Source organism: Protobothrops mucrosquamatus, unplaced genomic scaffold, assembly GCF_001527695.2.
Source record: "Protobothrops mucrosquamatus isolate PMUCROS unplaced genomic scaffold, P.Mucros_1.0 scaffold434, whole genome shotgun sequence".
Taxonomy (NCBI): domain Eukaryota; kingdom Metazoa; phylum Chordata; class Lepidosauria; order Squamata; family Viperidae; genus Protobothrops; species Protobothrops mucrosquamatus.
Window position 1 is genome coordinate 259145 of NW_015386759.1, and position 15896 is coordinate 275040.

At 41.3% G+C, this 15896-nt stretch overlaps 1 protein-coding gene across 1 annotated transcript in view; it reads left to right on the forward strand.

Annotated features, from left to right (window-relative positions):
* Positions 1 to 2019: 2019 nt before the first annotated feature.
* Positions 2020 to 15896, forward strand: part of STAC3 (SH3 and cysteine rich domain 3) — a 32584-nt gene continuing 18707 nt past the window's right edge. Inside the window, 3 exon segments of the mRNA XM_015816353.1 lie at positions 2020 to 2180; positions 8015 to 8084; positions 15296 to 15551. Of these exon segments, the coding sequence (XP_015671839.1) occupies positions 8016 to 8084; positions 15296 to 15551 (325 nt within the window). The 5' untranslated portion in view covers positions 2020 to 2180; position 8015.

Sequence of the window (15896 nt, forward strand, 5' to 3'; positions counted from 1 at the left end):
GAAGAGCCAACCAAAGCCTATATAAACAATCCAGCCAGAATCAGAACAAGGATCCTTCAGAAAGAGACTCGCAACTAATTGCAGGGGTGGAAAAACACTCCACATTAACAGTACCAACAAGAAATGGTTGCTTGCTTGTTTACACAAGGTACATAGCCACTGATTTCATGAAAGTGACTCTGAGCGGCATGCAAATAAAGTAACAGGAAAAAGTCTTAAGCCTCAGCTTCCAGCTAGGTGGCTTTTGGGGAAACAAGTTTTTGTTCCTTGTTAGGTCCATTTTTTAGTGACCAGAAGAAAAAAATTCACTGGCACTCCCAACTATTTCCTAGCATTATGAGTTTGGAAATTCACTGAAACTAGTGTGAATCCTGGAATTGGCAAAGCAGAATTAACCATTGTCCAAATGGCAAAAAAAGAGGCAAACTGCAGCATCGCCCCATTATTGTATTAAATCTCCCATTTGTGCTGTAAAGAGCAATCTGTGTGGTGCTTTACAAAATAATAAGCTTTAGTCTTGATGTGTTACATTAATGAACCCACTGAGAGGCCAGATACATTCAGTTCCTTGCTTCAGGCTAGGACTTTCCAGATTTATTTGATTTCAGCTGCAACGACTGCTAGTCCATCTCTAAGCGAATAACTACTTTTTCTGCTATAAGCTTCTTATGGACACCATTCATTTTCTGAGATTTGAATATAACTTGAAATGGCAGGCATGTACAATAGGTCAAGTTTGTTGGAGAAAAATTGTGCCTCAGTCCTCTGGTTTTTTTTATTTATTGATTTATTCGATTTATATTCTACCTTTTATTCAGCTCAAAGGGGTGTATTTAGTGCTTTCTCTTCTAACAACAACCCTGTAAAGGAGCTTGACTGTAATTTTATTTATTTATTGTTTATCCACTGGATAAACAATGGAAGCACTACTTCCTTCCATTTCCATTTCCCTTGCAACAAGCATCCTGGGAGGTAGGTGAAGGCTGAATAACTGGCCAAAAATCACCCAATGAGCTTTGATGGCCAAGGGTGGACTAGAACCCAGCTCTCCTCTCGGCCAGTCGATCACTTAACCGTGAAACTGCATTGGCTAACCAAATCATCTTGCTGTTCAAGAGAAGCTGGGATTTCTGCTGTCATACCTTGGATCCAACTTCTAAAGAGGCAATTTGGCCAAAAAAGAAAAGAAAAAAAAGAAAGAGGTTTTATTTCCAGTTTGGAAACGGGCAGTTCAGAAGATATGGGAAGTGGGGGTGAGGGGTGGGGTGGGTTTTATAATGTTATAATGTTGCTACTAGGTCAGTGGTTCTCAACCTTTTTAATGCCGTGACCCCCAACCGGTCGTAAGTCGAGGACTAAACCGGTCGTAAGTCGAGGACTACCCAACCAGTCGTAAGTCGAGGACTTTCCCTGCCCGGGAGCGCCGCGCATGCGTGGTTCCGCCCCCTGCGCCGGCCAAGGCGTAGCTGGCAAGCGGCAGAGACGGAGCAGGCCGACCACCAGCTGGCCCAGCCCAAGGGAGGTAAGGCACCCGCCGGAAAAGGGGAAAAAAATGGCGGACAGCCTTGCTTGGCGACCCCCGTGAAATGGTCGATCGGCCCCAAATGGGGTCGTGACCCATAGGTTGAGAACCGCTGTACTAGGTGCTTGTATGAAAAAATCTGCAGTCCAGAGAGGGGGAGATGAAAAATCAAGCCCATGTTTTATCTAACTTTCAGCAAGCAACTTACACCGATGAGAAGTCTCAACTTGAGACATCCTGAGGAGTGCAAACTTTTGCAGGACTAAACAGTCAGAATTTTTTTCTCCTCTTGGGCAACGCAACCCGTCTCCGGGCCATTTTGGAGCAATTCTCAGCCCTTCCAGGTCTTCCAAGGGCTGGGCGGATCTGATCGGCTATCACCTCCTTTGGCCCTTTTTTTGGCCAGCAACTCATATCCAAATTCAGGCTCAGATTTCTCTGTGTCAGCCTGCCTATGGAGGGCAGCTGTTCGTTCCTTTCTTGCCCTGTCACTGCGGCTGGGAACAACCGAAGCGTTTACATCTTGAGCCCCAAAAGGAAAATTGAATTTATCTTTGGCAGATCTGTAAAAGATCTGTTGGGGAGAAGAGAAGAGAGCGGAGTTTGGGACAGTTTGGGAAAGATACCATTAACAGGAGTACCTCCTTTCTTTTAGAAAGTAAGTATTTCTCCCCCCCACCACCACCTTTCTAGTTTCATTCTTTATAAGTTATTCTTTCCCCCCCCCCAGGGATACAAAGTTAATTTTCTGTTATTCTGAGAATTGCAAAGCTAAAGAGTAAAGCGTCATCTGTGAAAATGTGGCTTGTTGTTTCTCCTCCTTTAAGCTTTCTGTATTTGAGACATGTATTTGTATGTGTATCTGTCCAATTTATGGAGGTCAAAAATGGCTGAATTCTAGAGGATCTGGAGAGGGGTTGGTATCACAACAGAAGCATGGTGTTTTATGACTGCCTGTAAACCAGGGAATATTGTGGGAGTCCTTGTATACTGTAACTTGTAATTTGAGCTTCTGGCCTAACACTTCATTTTTGCCAGACTTGTTTTTTCCGGATGTTTCAGTTCTGCAGCGAAGAGTTTGGCACCTGTTACCAGCTCAACAAATCTCATTCTGAGAAGGAATGGGATTGAGGTTTCAATCTGTGGCCCTTTGCAGCTTCCAGGAGGCAAGATAAAAGGGTCTACTTCCTAGCTTGAAATGTGAGCAATGATTTACTGCGGGGGACGCCACAGGTCCAGAATGGAAAGGGGAGAAGCTAAACTTTGAGCAGAATTTGGACCGTCAGTGCTGGAGGCAGGTTCATTCTCCATACAGCCCTGGATTGGAACTCATGGCAATGTCTGAGTGGATGTTCAGCAAAACATGACAAAAGCCGTAGGTATTGGGGGAAGGCCTGGGCTGCCAAGGCCATTGCAGAGGGCTTTCTGTCCATTTTGGGAGCAATCAGAAATTTTGGAGATATAGAGATGCATTGGAAAGCCCCAATGTTTTCCCACTGAGTAGCTGAACTAACATGGCTGATGGCAGGTATGAGCTGGGCTTGGGAATGGCCACTCCCTAATCTTGTCATAAAAGTTGAGGTGATAATGTGAGGATCAGAGGAAAGGGGAAAAAATGGCATTTCCCACCCCCTCCTTGTTTGATAATGGGGGCTCCCTCCTGGTACTGATAAGCAATAGCCCTTTGGGATATGGGGGGAAAGTAGATGACCGGATGTATTTCCAGAGGGCAGGGCGGGGGGAAGGGAATTCTGTGGTATTTGCCCTTAGTATTAATTAAGATATTTCAAGCCAGATGTGTGACGCCTAAATTCAGCCTGTGTCCCATGGCTGCATGTGGCCCTGGACAGTTCGTAATGTGGCCCCAGAAGATAATAAAAATTATTAAAAAAAATAAAGGAAGTTTGTTATTTATATACCTTAATTCTATTCTATATTTTATACTAGCTGTACCCAGCCACGCATTGCTATGGCTCAGTCTGGTTAAATGAAAAAGAAAGAAAAGAGAAAGCGCACGTTTGTAATATGTTTAATTTCACAATGCTAGCGTGTGTTGCTTTTACGTCCAACAGATGGCGCTGTTTTTCAAAAAAAGCATGTTTTACCTGTCACAGGTGTGACATCTATATAATAGTAGGTATATAAAAACACACGCGTATTCGAATGCAACGTTGTGTCAAAATTTCAAAGCAATCAGTGAAGAACTTTCGGAGATTTAAGATTTTGAACAAACGAACATTTACATTTTTATTTATATAGATTTGGCCCAAGACAATTCTTCTTTATTCAATGCAGCCTGGGCAAGCCAAAAGGTCGGACAATCATGGCCTACAGGAATACTAAGGGTAGATAACCTCTGAGTGCGTACAAATTGCCTTTTCCTTTTTTCCTGGGTAATCAAAATAGATTGGAATAATAAATAAATAAATATGTCTCTAATTGCCTAGAAATGAGACACAGAGATTCCTAGCTGATATGCAAGAAACAGTTAGCTTCTACCCCTTCAGTGCTGTATCTAATCTGATTTTTACCAGGCACTAACTGCAGAATAACGTATTTCTGGTCTGGTATGAGATATAACTGCTTTCCAAGAATTGATATTTCCTTTGATTTTCTTTAATCATAATGAATTGCTCCTTTCCATACTTGCCTTTAGGAAGAGCAGTAGGGCAGGGAAATAAAAGAGCTCTATCTTTGAATTTTGGCTGCCGTACTTGATCCCATAAACTCCATCCTGGAAGTCCCTTTGTGGAGATTTCATTATAGATTTAAGGGTGTTTTAGCAGTCATGCTTTCTCAGGAATCTAATCAAACTACAGTTCCTAAGATTCTTAGCAAGAGGAGCCATGGCACTTATTTCCACCATAAATCTATAACATAAGTGTGTCTTTTGTGTTATGATTCTTGCGGTTAGTAAGAAAACGCTCTTTAGAATGGATTTTAAAAATAGGCGTGTATTCGCAGTGTGTAACTTGAATTGTCATCTCTTTTTCATCCATGCCGTAGTCTGCCATTTTACCAGCTGAACTTACAGTAGCACCTCTGAATAATTAATCAGTGATAACTAATCTGTACTAACTGGCAAAGTTCCTAGATAAGTGGTAATTAGGGGGTCTATGTACAACCTGAGAGATTGGCTGAAAATACATCCTTCCTAGGGGGGAAAAAAGAGAGAGCGAGCCAATTCTCTAAATAGTATTTTGCTTTTTCCCATCCTGTAGTTAGCAGTGGAAGGCAAACACCGTATGATAACACAACATAGAACTAATATTTGCTCTAAATCCTGTGAAAGGAAATGATTGCATTTACTTTTCTCCTGAGCTATAGTAGAATGAAAAAATAATGCTCTGAGGTTGTTCCTTGCTTGGAACAAAACACCCTATTTGCAAAGAGGATAGATGGTGATGGATTTTCGAAAGACTGATTCAGCCTGAAAGCAGTCCCAATTTCAGTCATTTTTAGAAGCCAGGCTTCAATCAGTTTTGACAAGGACCATGTCTAATTTGAATATAACATTTACTTTGATTGAATAATGTACATTCAGTTTTATAGTTGGTTTCCACTTATTTCTAATGGGTTTTAAGCTAAAACCTAACCTTGGTGCTATTTACCCACAGCTAATGCCCAGTCTATAAGTGCTTTTTTCCTCCTGTGTCTTTGTACACTGTGTAAAGTGAGTGTGGGGAAAAAACAGATTGTATGCCAAGGAGATTTTCCTGTCACTACTACTATGTGCCTAGGACAGTTTTTTCTCTAACCTGGCACATTCCAAATATGTTGGGACTGCAATTTCCATCATTCCCAGCCAAATAATTCATCAGATGGAGCTTCTGGATGTTGTTGGCTTCCAGCACTTTGATATAGAAAAGAAGACTGCCGGCTATCTTTCCAGCAATACTTTAAGCCAGGGGTTCCCAACTGGGGGTGCGAGACAATATTCCAGGGGGTGCAAAAACTTGGGTTTTCAAAATGATGGTGTATATGCATAATTCATTGCCATTATTTTGAACTTGTGTAAGGGGTGCGAGAATATATCAGAAGCGTTCTAGGGGTGCGGGGTAAAGAAAAGGTTGGGAGCCACTGACCTAAGCTGTGGTCCTTCCTTCATGTTTTTCTAAAAGTATCGAAAAGATGAATTCTTCATTCCTTGCTAGATACATGCAAGACATGTTTTTCCTCTTCTGGGGGAGGCAGTACTGGCCAGAATTAGTCAAACCTTTCACAATGGGCTTGCAGGATTGAAAGCCTGAATGGGCTGCTCTAATTTGCAAAAAAAAAATTGAGAAATACCGCTTGAATAAATTGCCCCTTTCCATTTGAGTAAAACCACTTATCTCGACAAATCAGAATCAAGAAGCTCTGAAAACTAACCTTTCGCTTCAAAAATATTTTACTGCCCATCTCTCCTTACTAGATTGGTTTGGATCCTGTTTTCTGCAAGTAATAGAGTTAGGTTGAAGATTTAGAACTGCAACTGACTTTTAGAGACGAGCATTGCAACTCCATGCACACAAAGGATTGGCAGAGAAATATGACCTTTTGGGGCGTGCCAAGGGATATCTTAGCCTTTGAGTGGCAAGCTGGGCAGAGATTAGACTCCAAAAAGTTCTAGTGTTTGGCCATACAAAGATGGAAAGTTAAGTTTGATTTAATTTCCATAGCTAGCTAAATACCATTGCGATGGTTAACTCCTCATGCTTTTAATAATGTTTCCCTTTTGTCTTGTTAGCAATTTAAATTTTGTACCAGATTTTAGAGAAGCTCTGGAGGCTAAAGCAAAGCTTTTGGAGCATTCGGTAGTTTACATTTGGTTAGTGCATGAAGGAAAAAAAAAGATTTAGCTTTCTCTCTCCTTAATTTGCTAGCTGAGCCTGGAAAGAACGTTCATTGTCATATCCTCACTTCCCTCTGCACCGTAGCAGGCAGGGAGGCGAGCATTTCCATGAAAATGGTTCCCAACTGATAGCTGCTAAATTGGGTATCAACTATTGGGTTTCAGGACAGTATCTCAAGTCTCTTTAAAAAAAAAAAAAACAACCTCATAGCCATAAGTTAATATGGGGAACAGCTGGTCATGCATAAAAAGGCAGCCAGATGGATACCTTTATATTCCTATCTCAAGGTAATCCTCCATGCATTAAATGAAGTAGGCTGTAGTTGCAGTAAAGTTTATGTCATCATAAACTTCTTAAAGCTCAACAAGATACTGTCATATTTGCTGCCAGAGATATTCCAACCAATCTCAATCTTTTTTTTTACATATTTCCTTTCCAAAAAATGGTTTAATTTCTCCAATGAAAGAGGAGGAACTGGAGCTTATGGAGAGAACAGATATTCTGCATGTAATGGATCTCTAGTTCACCCCACCATTTCCTACTGTGGACAAGAAAACCAGTCAGAGTGAATACTGCTGGGCTAAGTAGAGATGATTATGTCACTTCATCCTAAAGGGAATAGAACTGAAATTCTCTTCCCCAGTAACGACTTATAGCATCTTAATAGGTCATCTATCAATGAAATGATATAAAGCCTATTGTTGCTGCTATTATTTTGGCACGTTGATGGTAGACTGACTCTAGATAATATTATGAATCACTAGTTGGGAAATGACCTTGGAACAGATAGAGCATCTCCTTAATCATTTGTGAATACCGTATTGATTACTCATCATAGAGTAAGATTTCCCCTCCATTCATAAACCTACATCGCTCATACTTTAGAACTTCTCCATATAATTAGAGACAAGGCATTTATTTTGGATAGAACTGTGGCAGACTGCTTTATTAAAGATAATAGATAATAGATGCAGTGAAGAAGTTATTTGGAAGGCTAAATATGTGTGGATCCAGTTAACTCTGCATTCAGCTTCAAAAGTGGGTATCGGGAAAAGGCTTTTGAAATAATGAAAAATAAAATGGATAAAACTGAGCCGGGGTGGCATTTTGCTCTGCTGTCAAAAGGAAAATGTTACGTAGATTAGTAAGACAGTAATTGTCCATAGGCAGTGGTAATTTGTTTTCCCATTCCCATTTGCATTTAAAATGATGCAACAAAATGCTCATGATTGTATAGATTTGACGTCTTATTAAATTCCCTTTTGGTCTGATGAATTCTGTATCATCTTTATTGTATCAGTTAAAAGAGGGCAATAGTTATTGGAATGAAAGCTATTCTTCCATGTGTTCAAAACTATTTTTATAGGTGTGTTTTTTAGGTATATGGTTAGGCGATGATGCTGAGATTGCATTCTGGGGATAAACCTGAGTTAGGTTTAAATCCAATGTGCATTTTCAAACAGGCCTGTAAGTTTGACATTTAAGCATCCATTTCCTCACAGTGAGGAATTATAGACTGCTATTGCCAGTATATCAAAAGTATTGGAGATATACTTTGAACTAGTATCACGACCCAACCAGATAAAACACCGACTTTTCTTCTATGTTTGCCTTTTATCTTTGCATCTGTTCTCTTTGTGTGTGTATGTGTGTGCAGTATGACAGAAAAAGAGATTCTTGAGCCATCAGCTTCACCCACATCTATAAGGGGGAAATCTCCAGAAGGGGTAAGTGTTATGGGTTATTTTTGGAGGGTAAGGGTGCAAATCCTATCTCCTAATTCGTCCACCATCAGCCACAGGGTCTTTCTGGAGTCTTTTCCAACCTCCTGTCCTCTGGATATTTTGAATTATTGGCTGAGAAGTCTGGGAGTTGTAGTCTAAGTACATTTGGAAGGCACAAGGTTGAAAATCTGCTCTGGAGAGATATGGTTATTCAGAAAGTCCGATGATGCCAGAACCTTTTCATGACAGCCTTTGGCCATGATCGCTGCAACCAATCCCATCCTTTGGAGTAAGGCCATAGCCTATCCTAAACCACATCTATGGTGTTCACCAGGAACACATTTCTTTCAATTAACGCATTGTGTTTCATCACTGGAGAAGCTACCTTACCATTATTTCTGCCAAAGGTTAAAGTTGCTGCCATTGGTCCCACTTGTCCAGCCTCAAATTTAGCAAAGTTCTTTCTTCTGTGATCCAGCATAAGACTTGCCCAATGGGATTTTTGAGGACGTATTTTCTTGAACAGCGGTCAATATGCTATGAAAAACAAGTTGTTGATAATGTGTTAATAATATCATTCATAATTTTCAAGTAGAGGTAAAAGGGAAGGCGCCTGACAGAGCAATCTGTAATGGAATGATGCAGCAGCACTGACACTCTAAGGATTTTTCTTATCTTCTATGCCAGGGGTAGGCAACCTGGGTTCTTTTATGACTCGTGGACTTCAACTCCCAGAATTCCTGAGCCAGCCATGCTGGCTCAGGAATTCTGGGAGTTGAAGTCCAGGAGTCATAAAAGAGTCCAGGTTGCCTACCCCTGTTCTATGCAAACCACAGTTCTTCCACACAACCTTGCTTACGAGAACACAAATTCTGATATAACCCCACTGTACCAAATAAAAACATCCATGGGAGTAAATTAATAGTTTAGTTCAATTGCAGAAGGTTTTGAAGACCCCATTATCAAGCTCCTAAAATGACTTAATAAAGCCAAAGCTTTATCCTAAGTTCCTCTCCAGTTGGAAGATCTTCAGTGGGGAAAAATCCACTCCTATCAAGATAATTGGTTTCACTTTCAAAATCTTCTTGCCATCAAAAAATTATTGTCATCAAGTAGCTCATCAGATCTAACCCTATCTCTAGGACTAGAGCAAATGTTTGTCCCACTTCTATATGGTGGTCTTTCAAATCCAAGTGCCAGTATTGTTTTGCCAGTATAAACTTTAGGATTCCCTTTGCTTTTTAAAAAAAAAAAAGGATTGTGGATACATATGGAAACCTGCTGTTCAAGAAGCATACTTCCAAATCCTATTTAAGCGGCAAAATTACATCTAGGAATGAAATTGCAACCTGGTTGAAAACTGCATAGCATCGTGGAACTTTGCAAAAAGGAGATCAGATTTCTGTACTGGGGGATAACTGTCCCAGTGAAGCGTTCAAAAATATTTAAGCTGCATAATTGCTGCAATCTTTTAAAGGTTCGTGGAATTCCTGAAAATTGCAGAGAATGGATAAGTTTTGGTATTACAAAGACGTTTAGCAAGCTTATCTAAAAGGAATTTCATGTGGAAAGATAAACTAGCTTTTGGATAAAGGCATGATTTCTTTCTGTGAGTTCTGGACATTAGCATGGAAGTACAAATACTAGAAAAGTGAGTTGTTATATGTGGATACACACATTCTTGTCAGTGAGGTGTGTAATATATGAAGCCACTATTAACTGCTGGATTAAATAAACCTATGGTATTACCAAATAAGCCTATGACCCATGGTAATTGGTGATTAATTTATATTCTTACCTGTGCATCCTGTTCAGCTCCTGCATTTAAAATAATAAACAGAAACCCAGCAAATCAGGATGCAGGTCTAAAATTGAGTGTAACTCCACCAACTGCTTCTAATCCAGCTAAACTCATCGGTCCGAACTCTGCCTTTCTCCAAATTGAAATTGCTTCTGTTTCTCGTGCTTTTTTTCCCCATCTGTCATATTCTGATAGGTGTTCCAACTATCAAGTGACATATTATTTTGCTAGGTCAAATAGTAATTTAGTGTTGCGTCCATTTACTTAATTAAGATGCCAAACTCACAGTGGTAAAATAACTTAAAGCACTTTCACTGGTCTATAGCAGATCTTAGATACTTGTAAAAAAAGTTCCTGATTTCAGATAGCGACATCACAATGCAGTTTTTGGCAACTGGGTAATTTTTAATCTGCATTCCACATCAATGGAATCGGAGCAATAATATTCCACTTTATAGAACTGTTCCCCAACTGATAATAATAAAACATTTATTCAACAACAGGACTATGAATTGAAAATAATTAAGAGTCAAGTCTATAAAATGTGGGTTTCCATTGGAAGTATCTTTGGCAAACTAATCTTTTTGCCTTTCTATTTTTTTAAAGATCTTTTTTCCCTGCCTTTATTATTTTTATAAGTCACTCAAGGTGGGGAACATACCTAATATTCTCTTCCTCCTGTTTCTCCCACATCGACAACCGTGCGAGATGGGTTGGGCTGAGAGAGAGTGACTGACCCAAAGTCACCCAGCCAGCTTTCACGCCTAAGGCAGGAGTAGAACTCACACTCTCCTATTTTCTAGCCTGATACTTTAACCACTAGACCACATACTTGACACCTGTATCCATAATATTCATAAACAATTTTGAGAAAGTGCTTCATGCACAACCCCCACAATGCTTAAAATAAGTCCTTTAAGTCAGACCATTATTCTGATACCTTTATTTATAGGTAAGGGTTGGTAAAAGCTAAAAATGGTTTGCCCAATGCCCAACCAGTGAATTAATTGTATGAGTCAGATTTGTACAAGGGACTGAGAGTCTCTTTTTGTCACTCTGTTCATTGAGCAATAACTGTGCTGGGTAGATAGTGTAACTCATTCTTGTTACATGCCTTGGGTCTTCAGTTAAGGTAAAACCTGTCATTTCCCTGGTAACAGGTTGGTAAGCTCAAAATATCGCAAGCTATTATGACTGTATAGGGCAGAGGTAGGCAACCTTGGCTCTTTTATGACTCGTGGACTTCAACTCCCAGAATTCCTGAGCCAGCCATGCTGAGGGGAAAGGGAGAGGTTTCCAAGCTGAGCCATGCTGGCTCAGGAATTCTGGGAGTTGAAGTCCACGAATCATAAAAGAGCCAAGGTTGCCTACCCCTGGTATAGGGCAATTGCCACTGACCATGGGGTGAGAGTGGAACTGAAGGCATTTGTATAGGGTCTCCTGCTTGAACAGGGAGTTGGAGTAGAAGACCTTCCAGCTCTATTCTGATGGATTGATTGACGTACAGGCCCTCTTTTCCTGCAGACCTCAGTTAGAAGATCGAATTAGTAGGACTTTGGAAACCTGAATTTGAAGTGATATAAGCAGTCAGACCTGAAGTGGAAAGTGCTGAAGGCAAATCTGTGACCTGATTCATACATTTCACTAAACCAAAATGTATTTTGATGGGTTTCTGACTTAGTAAGATTTGCAAATCCAGCCCTTTGCTATTTATTCGGCGGTTAAACACAGCATGGTTTAATGTGCTATGCATATACAGTGCCGGAAATCTCACCTTAGCAGAAGAAAGTGGAATCTTCTTGTTTTGCCATAAGTTTGCCTAGCGTTTCCTAGACAGAGGAATTGAGGGCTGAAATGGAAGTGAGCATTGGCAAGGGGTGCAGTTCTTAACCATATGGAAACTTTGAAAGAGAGAACATAGGAAAATGACGTCCCTTCATTCCAGTCAGGACAACCTGCAGAGTAACACAGATGGAAATACCACTCAGGCATACAGAAAGCTATTTGCTTTGTGCGGGATCTGCACTCTAATTTTTTGTTCTGAAAAATGCTGGACAGAGCCCAGAGTGTTGTTGTGTGTTGGGTAATCGTATGTTCTCTGTTGCCGGAAGCCTGCTGCAAGAGCATCAACGCTGCAAGAATTTCCACATTTCATTCAATTGCCCGATTTCAGGATCTCAGGAGACCCTGAGTGTGAATAAATAAATGCATGCGGGCGAATGATTGGCTGCTTTCCCCCTGAAGCGTATATTATCAGACCCTTAGCCTTAGGAGATGGGCTGCATGTCATCCATTGCTTTCTCCTTGCTGACTCTGGAATTTTCAACTTGTTCCTTTCCCAGGAATCCTATCTTCTCTGCTGCTTTGAATGCCCAGCTCGGTGTAAAAGCAATATCTGAGCCAGTAAGCCATCCTCCTGCCTCAGATCTTAACGCAGATCGCTGTGCTCAGGGTCAAGATGACCATCACCCTTGTAGAAATAAGTTACTGTACCAATAGCTTAGAGCAGTGGTTCTCAACCTTTTTAATGCCACGACCCCAACCGGTCGTAAGTCAAGGACTAAACCGGTCGTAAGTTGAGGACTAAACCGGTCGTAAGTCGAGGATTAAACCGGTCGTAGGTCGAGGACTACCCAACCGGTCGTAAGTCGAGGACTTTCCCTGCCCGGGAGCGCCGCGCATGCGTGGTTCCACCCCCTGCGCCGGCCGAGGCGTAGCTGGCAAGCGGCAGAGACGGAGCAGGCCGACCACCAGCTGGCCCAGCCCAAGGGAGGTAAGGCACCCGCTGGAAAAGGGGGAAAAAAATGGCTGACAAAAAAAATGGCAGACAAAAAAAATGGCGGACAGCCTTGCTTGGCGACCCCCATGAAATGGTTGATCGACCCCAATTGGGGTCCCAACCCACAGGTTGAGAACCACTGGCTTAGAGATTGGTAGCACGGTAGGGGTACACACAGTACAAATGTGCGCTGCAATGAGGACTTACTGCCGTTTGCTTTCTCAGGTGGGGTGAGCCAGCTCCCCCTCTCACTGCCTCTGTAAAGAACGTAACGAACTTGAAGAATTATTCAGAAGCTGACCCTCTGTCCTCAGTTAGACTGTCTGCCTTTCTTAGTGTTTTCCCAGTCTATACAGGCACTCCTCGACTTACGACCAGAACTGAGACCAAAATTTCTGTTACTAAGCGAGAGAGTGGCGAGCTGAATTTTGCCCTCTTTTTTACAAATTTCTTGCCACAGTTGTTAAGTAAAATCGCTGCAACTTTTAAGTTAGTAACACGGTTGTTAAGTGACTCTGGCTTCCCCCCATTGACTTTGTTTGTCAGAAGGGTGCAAAAGGGGATCACGTGACCCCCCCCCCAGGACACTGCAACGGTCATAACTATGAGTCAGTTGCTAAGTGTCTGAATTTTGATCCCGTGACCGTGGGAATGCTGTAATGGTCTTCAGTGTGAAAAATGGTCATAAATCACTTTTTTTCCAGTGCTGTTGTAACTTTAAAACAGTCACTAAATGAACGGTTGTAAATCAAGGATTACCTGTACGGTGTATGTATTATGTATTCAATTAAAAATATGTAAGTCATGGACATCTCTCTAATAAAAGCTGGTCTAATGGATAAAGCAGGAGGATGGGTTACTGACACTGATATTGTTCCATATGATCTGATGGATTAACCAATTAATGTTGTGGATAATTGACTTCCGCTATTAATATATACATCTTGGAAGTGGGATGTAAATAGCTAGAGTGAAATGGGCATTGCGTGTTTCCTGTGGATTAAGTTAAGCAAAACAAGCTTTTTTATTCTCATCAAAGGGGACAAATGCCCTTCCCTAGCAATTCAACTGTTGAGATAGTGTACATCTACATGCAGCATTAGGCTCAAAGTATATTATGAAAGCTTTGCCAATAGAATAAATTAGCAAGCACAACCTCTCATTGATTAATCAATGTGAGTCAGTTTAAGCCATAGGCCTGGGAGTAAAAGGTTAGTTTGGTTGTGCGAAGGTATAATGAAAAGTGGAAATAAAATACATGTCTGTAATCAGTAAACAGTTTTCTTAAATTAATTACAAAGCTAGAATGTTATAGTCCATTAAATTTAAGAGTCTGACCCCTGCCAAGAGAGTCTCTTAGTCTGGAAATCTCTAGTTAAAGTCTGCTTTCAACAACTCTTCCTTAATATGCAACATGACATAAGTATAATATGAGCATTTTTGTGTATTGCTCTTCTGATTAGCTGTGTTTCTTTTAGTATGTTAGGTTCTAGTTGTGAGTGACTCAGAATCATTTAGGAATCAGGTGGCTTAATCAATGAGTAAATGATTCTGTGAGGTTTTCATGACTTACTGGGATGATATAGGTCAGGGGTCTTCAAACTTGGCCCTTTTATGACTTGTGGACTTCAACTCCCAGAATTCCTCAGCCAGGCACACTGGCTGAGGAATTCTGGGAATTGAAGTCCACAAGTCATGAAAGGGCCAAGTTTGAAGACCCCTGATATAGGTAAAGACTGGAAAGTCCAGTATATTAACTATATTGTAGGTTAACAATCATTGATTGTTTGATTGAAAAAAAATATCTAACTTACAAATATTTATTTGGTTACCAGTCCTGCTTGAAGTGCCATCACATGGAAAACTCCACATGGCATGCTGTTCCCCATCTAGGATTATTTTTATTTATTTACTTATCTGTTAAGTTTATTTGCCACATATCTCGCCGTGGGACTACTTTAGATGGCTTACCATAATAAAAAGAAAGAAAAATGAAAAGCTGTGTAAACAAAACAAAAACAAAACAATAGAGCAATAGAGCAAACAATGACAAAGGGACACGATGAGAATAAATACATCAATACGATAACCAAAAAAGATGGATGGGTGGAGAGCAGAGAACAAGTGGGGAGAGGTGGAGTCTGCCGTCAATCTAGCAGCCAACTCCAACGCGGAACTGCCCCATTTGCTCCCCAGCCAACCGGCAGAGCCATGTCTCCAGGATCTTGCAGAAGGATAGGAAGGTGGTGACTACTACTACACTACACACCACTACATGCCTTCAGCTTGTTAACCATTACTTTATACGGAAATAGAAGGCCGCTACATGCAATTAATGAGCTTTGTGGTGGCGCCTCCATGCATGTTGCAACACTGCTGCTTCTCGTATCTTCACACTGGACATTTGCTTGCATTTTCTTTGAAGTTTTTTCTCCCACAAGCAGGAATTGGGGTTTTTGTCTCCATTTTCACCATGAACCCCTCTTCCATTCCCTTGCCTTTTGGGGCTAGACAAGTTGGGAGTGTGCGTGCATGCCAACTCCACTGGTTGCCAAGGTTCTTTGTTGGCATCTATTAAATGCCGATTGTCCGCCCCACCCACCCATTCTACCCCATCCCAACCTGGACCCTCAGTTGCAGAAGCTAAAGCAGTTTTTCCAACGCAAGCCCGTGGAGGAGGAGCCTACCACAGAGGAGCCACAAGCCAACGGGGAGCTGGTCAGCTCTTCAGGGGGACCCATCTACTACTATGAGGAAGTGGAGGAGGAGGAGGAAGAGCCTGAGTTGCCACCTGAGCCGGAAAGACCAGTTAACGATAAACCTCACAAATTCAAGGATCACTACTTCAAGAAACCTAAGTTTTGTGATGTCTGTGCCCGCATGATTGTCCGTGAGTTTCTATAGGTCATGCAGTTATTAAAGATGCATGAACCGTGCCTGAAAAAAAAGTCGCAAAAGTGGGATGGCGGGAATATATTGGAAAGCGAATAGTCCCAGCAGGCATATAATTTGGAGCAGTTGCTCAAATGGAGGGAGGAGAAGATACAGATTGTGATTTATGTCTCGTGGCAAAATGATAAGCTAACTGTTGAAAACAAGAGAATGGTGCATGCTCACTTGCATCGTGCATGGTTGTTGTTTAATAGTTTAATGTAGGTAATTATATCTCCTGCAGCTATGTTGAAATTCGGAAAAATCCCTAGCACTCTTTCATAGCAAACTATGAACGGTGGAG